General features: G+C 49.8%; 1 protein-coding gene across 4 annotated transcripts in view; it reads right to left on the reverse strand.

Moving 5' to 3' along the window:
- The window catches only part of PTPN23 (protein tyrosine phosphatase non-receptor type 23), a 31,635-nt gene extending 29,145 nt beyond the window's left edge, over window positions 1–2,490 (reverse strand). Inside the window, exon 1 of one of the 4 annotated variants that reach the window (XM_070575528.1) lies at window positions 2,252–2,490. In XM_070575528.1, coding sequence (XP_070431629.1) covers window positions 2,252–2,335 — 84 coding nt within the window. In that variant the 5' untranslated portion in view covers window positions 2,336–2,490. Of the gene's footprint in view, window positions 1–1,850; window positions 2,225–2,251 lie in introns of those variants that run through there. The other 3 variants (XM_070575530.1, XM_070575529.1, XM_070575531.1) reach the window with 3 other exon arrangements.
- Window positions 2,491–6,000: the final 3,510 nt, after the last annotated feature.

The following is a 6,000-nucleotide window of genomic DNA, read 5'->3' on the forward strand; positions in this document are numbered from 1 at the left end:
GCTGCAGTGGCTTCTGCAGTCTCCTCTGCAGGAAGAGAGTTCCACGGTACCCTGAGGGAGTTGGCCACTTTCAAGCCCAGCCTACCCACAGACTGCTATTCCTTTTCAGTGGGTTCATGCCACAATCTTAACCTATCAAATAAATGGTGATATCCTTCCCAATCTCAAAAAAGAGGAAACAAAGAAAAGAAGCTGATGTCTAGCAAATGTTTTTTCAGCATCTGATACCGTCTTAGGTTAAATGGCTAATGAGCAACTCCTCTCATGGAAGCCCAGGGACTCTCAAGGAAGCCACTGCTCACATAACACCTTGTAGCCTAGGCATGGCTAGAGCACCAAAGGCTAAGCTCAAACAAAAATATCTCCTAGGAGTTTGTGAGCTAAGGTTTTATCCACTGGATTTCCACAAATTTAGTCACCATCTCTAAATTCCCTATCGACTATCAATTCAGTCATCTGAGAAATGTTCTCATGAACGCCAACTATGTAGAGGGGACCCTGCTAGGATGTGAGAAGCATGGAGATGCCTCGCAGGTCACTTACAATTGAAAAGGGGAGCTAAAACATAGCACACACAACTGTCACCAGGAAAAGAATGAAAACAGTAAGGGATTCAGAGAAGGGAAAGATTAATCCAGATGAAAAGATTAAAGAAGACTTGTGGAAGAGACAGAGCTTAACTGGACCTTGAAAGATGAACAGAACCAATATACAGAGATTAAAGAAGGGCCCCATCCCCATCCCCAGGGCAAAGATGAGAGCTCTTCTGGATGGGAGGAATTCCACAACGAAAGGCACAGAAGAGCGAACATACAGAGAATGTTAAGGGAAAAGCAAGTGGCTGATTGTGAACAGAATCTGGAATCCTTGTATCAGAAGCACATAGATCAAGCACATACTGGGCGCTCAAAAAATGCTGAAAGAACCGTGGTAGGTCAGGGAGAACTCTGAACAGGTTAGAGTCGAACTAGAAAACAAAGGAGTTTTGTTGTGTCAGAGAAAAAGTCATCTAATTGTACTTAATGAAAGGGCTGATGGAGAACAGACCAAAGTCTGAGGAAGAGGTAACAAAATTCCGGAATTTTAAATCACTTAATCTAACTTCCTGGTTTATGAATGAGGAAAAAGAGGCAAAGGGGTTAAATGACGGACTCAAAGGAATATAAACAAATTGTCAGTGTCTAAATTAAGGCCACAGCGGTGTAAAGAGGTGGTTATGGTTTCTTGGGAAACTACTTCCATATCCATTTTCTTTCTCCTGTTTCTCTCCTCAAGCACCCAGCTGAGTGGTGCACCATCCAGATTATCTGGGACTTACTCTGGCAGCTGCTGTGCTAAAACCACAAGGATGTCAACCTGCAACAGCCTCCTTGTTGTTCCTTTTCACTTCTGCTCTGACCCTCAACACTACCAGGTGACCCTTCCCAAGACAGATGTCTCAGAGGGCACCTGATGCCCAACCAACACCTGGTTCCACCTCTTTGTATCCCTGATCTCGCCACAGAGCTCCCTTGCCTCAGTCAACTCCAAACCAGCCTGTCTCCTCCGTCCAACTGAAGGTTCGACACAATAGCTACTAAGGTCTCTTGGGGAACTACAACATTGTTTATCCCGTCCAAACAGTTCTGAAAAGCAGTAACCCTCCCCAAAATGAATGGAACTCTATCTTTTCGTTCAAAGGGGCTCCCGAATAGGTTTCTTCTTCTGAGGAGATCGGACAGAACTGCACCAAGTGTCAGAGAGACCCCAATCGCAGAAGGCAGACATTCCTGGGTCACCGGGGCTCCCGTCTTAAAACACATCCTGAGCCATCCTCAGCGTTCATCTCAGGCCGGTCGCGGACAACGTACCGAGGGTCGGGCACAGCAGTTCAACCCAGACGATCAGGGTCGCCTCCGCTCCCCGCGGGGCGGTCCTGGAGTGGAGGAAGGGCGGAGCAGAACTAGATCCAAAGCGTCACACTGAGGAAGTCTGACGCCTCGGTGGCAACCGTGAAAGGCCCGGGGCAGAAGTCGGGAAGCGGTCTCCGAGGAGGCTGCGGGTGCTGGCCCAGGGCCGCCGAGGAGAGGGAGGTTGGCGAGCGGGGGGTCGAGGTGGACCAGACTGAGCAAAACCAGAGGATGCCCCTCCTGGCCTCACCTGACCCTGCGACAGGGCCTGGAGAAATGATGGACGCGCAGGGGGCGTCACGCGCTGGCAGACAACGCAGATACGCGGGAGAAGGGGGTGGGGGGGTGCGAGACGCACTCACCTTCTTCACTGCCGGCTGGAAGTGGAAGTCACCGGCCTCCTTCAGGTCCAGCCAGATCATGGGCATGCGGGGCACGGCCTCCATGGTGGCTGGCGCCCGCCGGCCACCAGACCGCTCCCTCTCTGCTCCAGCTGCTGGCTCAGCCCGCGCCCTCGCCCTCCCCCTCCCCCTCCCCCTCCCCACCGGAAGTCACCCGTCACGCGGGGACGAGAAGACGCTCGCACGGCCTGCTGGGAGATGCAGTCCCGGCCCCGCCCACGCAGCCTTTCGTACACGCGCAGCCTCCGATGCGCATGCTCAGTCTCCTCCTCAGGGAGGGCGTGGAGGGCGAATCTCCAGCCCTAGGCGAGATGGTTTGTGGGAGTGGTAGTTTTCATCCGCTTAGCTGCCCATCTGTTTCCGGGCCGAACGTACCAGCCCTGCCTGGCTTTGGTGGTGGCCCTCCTTTCTCTAGGGAAGGGCGTTAGAGAATGCACCTATGAACTTGTAGTCCCAAATAGTGTCGAGGGCAATGGAGGACGGAGGCAGGTGTATGGTAGAGAGAACGTTGCGGACGGGCTTCCCAGAGGAGGTGACTGGAAAACTGAGCGCTGGGAGAGGGGGCGCCTGGCCAGGAGGGGGACGAGGCTAAGAGGAGAGCAAGAGGTTTTGTCCCAAGTGTCGAGCTTTGGAACAGAGGGGTGACTGGTCGAAGATTGGCACACTTGGTCCAGCCTCGAAGGCTGTGCACTGCCTAAGAGATGGACGCCTCCACTTGTAATGATGGGGAAAGAACGCCTAGATGGAGTGTAGAGAGAAAAAAGGAGGCCCAGAGCAATGTGGGTAGATGGGGTGGGGCTGAGTATGCCCAGCCATGTGAGTACCTAGTTTGGCCAGGCTGTCTGGAAGGGGCCCACAGAACAGAGAACAGTTGTTGCCTCTGGAGAGGTGACCTAAAGAGCAGAATTTTTTTTTTTTAAGATTTTATTTTTCCTTCTTCTCCCCCAGTACATAGTTATATATATTTCAGTCGTGGGTCCTTCTAGTTGTGGTACGTGGAATGCTGCCTCAGCCTGGCCTGATGAACGGTGCTAGGTCCGCGCCCAGGATCTGAACGGGTGAAACCCTGGGCAGCTGAAGTAGAGCTTGTGAACTTAACCACTCAGCCACGGGGCCAGCCCCCAAGAGCAGGACTCTTTAAAGCGTGTATGTATTACCTATCTTTAGAAATAAAATGAAGAATAGTTTGGAGATAGTGAGGGGAAAAGTGGAAGCAGGGAAACCAGTGAGGATCCTTTGTAGTCTTCCAGGAGATGGGACATGTTGGGTTGGGGTAGAGAGAGGTAAAAAGTGGGCATATTTGAGAAGTGTTTTGGAGAAAAAAAATGTCAAAACTTGGGGTGAATGCATGTAGGGGAATGAGAATGTCAAAGATGATTTCCAGGTTTCCAGCTAGTATAGCTGGGTGGCTGCAGGGCGTTTACTGACATGAGAAAACAGGGGAAGGAACAGGTTTGGAGAGGAAGAGCAACGGTTCAGGTCTGTCTGTGTTAAGCTGGACACAGATGCTTCTGAGTCTAAAGAGGAGATGCGGAGGAGACCAAAGGATGTGGGATCTGGACTCAGAAGAGAGGCTTCACCCACAATATAGGGCCCAGGTCCCCTTTGCAGTGAGACCCCAAAACCTTTGAAGACTCTGTCAAGGGCCTACCTTCATGCCACTTGGAGTTAGAACAAAAGGAAATGCAAGTACATAAATGTTTGTAGCAGCATTATTCATGGTAGCCAAAAGTTGGAAACAAACCAGATGTCCATCCATGGGTGAATGGATAAACAAATATGGTATATCCATACAATGGACTATTATTCAGCCTTAAAAAGGAAGGAAACTCTGATACATGCTAAACATGGATGAGCCTTGAAGACATTATGCTAAGTGAAATAAGCCAGACAAAAAAGGACAAATATTGTATGACTCCACTTATATGAGGTACCTAGTATAGTCAAATTCATAGAGACTGAAACAGAATGGTGGTTACCAGGGGCTGGAAGAGGGGAGAATGGGGAGTTTTTGTTTAATGGGCACAGAGTTTCAGTCAGGGATGATGAACAAGTTCTGAAGATGGATGGTGGTGATGGTTGCACAGCAATGTGAATGTACTTAATGCCACTGAACTGTACCCTTAAAAATGGTTAAAATGGTAAGCTTTATGTTAGGTATATTTTATCACAATAAAAAAATTTTAGAAAAGAATATGCAAGACCTTACAGATAATTTTTTTTAAGGAAAGAGAAAATTGTACCAGCATCTTAAAAGAGCTTATTTCTGGAGGACCATCTTGGGGTCACCGGATCAGAGGTGCAGAAATTGAAGATAAAGCCCATGTCCTGAAAAATGCCAACAATGAGGAAGGAAAGAAAGTTGCCCAAACACAATTTATAGTAAATGAAATGCAGGAGCCCACCCTGGGGTTCTCTGATGGTGAGGTAGTGCTGAGCCATAGTGGAGCTGCTAGACGTAGACACAGTAGCTGGACCAGAGCAGGGTAGGGGGTGGGAGACTAGTACTGCATCACTGAGCAAAGAAAGAGGCAAGATTCAGGATGTGGGACTAAGGAAGGAGGCAGCCACAGGAAGCAGTTTGGCTACAGGACACAGACAGCCCAGGCCCCAAGCATGAGGCCAGTAAGGGATCAAGATTAAGCAGTTACAGGTCAGTATGGGCTGGAACAGTCAGGAAGGGACAGGAGAGGATTAGGAAGCCCTAAGGTGGGCCTTGCAAGACCTGTAGGAGCAGGCATTCCAGGTGAGGGGAAGTGCAGGTGTAAAAGGGAGCTCTGCTAGGTTCCAGGATTCAGAGGATCCTACCTCATGAGCTTCCTAGAGCAACACTTTTTGCCCTACTGTCTTTCCTTCCCCTAGCCTCACTCTCCTCTATATAAAGGGACCACTTTGGCCCCACGTGAGGCTTCTGGGGTTGACCTACAACAACAGACATGGACCCTGTGAGTGTCAGGGTGTATTAATTCCCTACGGCTGCCATAACAAAGCATCACAGACTGAGTGGCTTAAACAACAGAAATTAATTTTCTCACAGTTCTGGAGGCCACAGGTCTGAGGTCAAGGTGTCGGCAGGGTTGGTTTCTTCTGAGCCCTTGCTCCTTGGTTTGTAGATGGTTGTCTTCTACCTGTGTCTTCACATGGTCTTCCCTCGGTGCATGTCTGTGTCCTAATCTCCTTTTAAGGACACCATCATATTGGATTAGGGCCCACCCTCATGACCTCGTGTTAACTTAATTGCCTCTTTAAAGACTCGACCTTCAAATTCAGTTACATTCTGAGGTACTGGGGGTTACTACTTCAACATTTGAATTTGGGAGGGAAACAATTCAGCTCATAACACAGGGTCACAGTGACATGAAGGGCAATTGGTATAAGAGGCATCAAAGACTAAGAGGCCCTGTGAGGAGGCCTCCAATGCTGAGGCAGTGGGGTGGGGATGAGCCAGTGGAGATGAGACAGCAAAAAGGATGTCTCTGGGGAGCCCTCCTAATGAACATATTTCCTCACAGAGACGGGCAGAGTTGGGAGTTTGAGGAAGCATGAGACTCCATAGTAATAGGGAAGAGTAGGCCCATTCACAAGCGGGTGGCGAACACCCCGTTCAGCCAGGTCAGTTCACCCCTTTCTCAATGCAACACATACAGACACACACCCATCACACCTGGCAGAGCTGGATTGGCCTCCGAGGCACACAGACATCCTCCTCC

The sequence above is a fragment of the Equus przewalskii genome, chromosome 15 (genome assembly GCF_037783145.1).
Source record: "Equus przewalskii isolate Varuska chromosome 15, EquPr2, whole genome shotgun sequence".
NCBI lineage: Eukaryota > Metazoa > Chordata > Mammalia > Perissodactyla > Equidae > Equus > Equus przewalskii.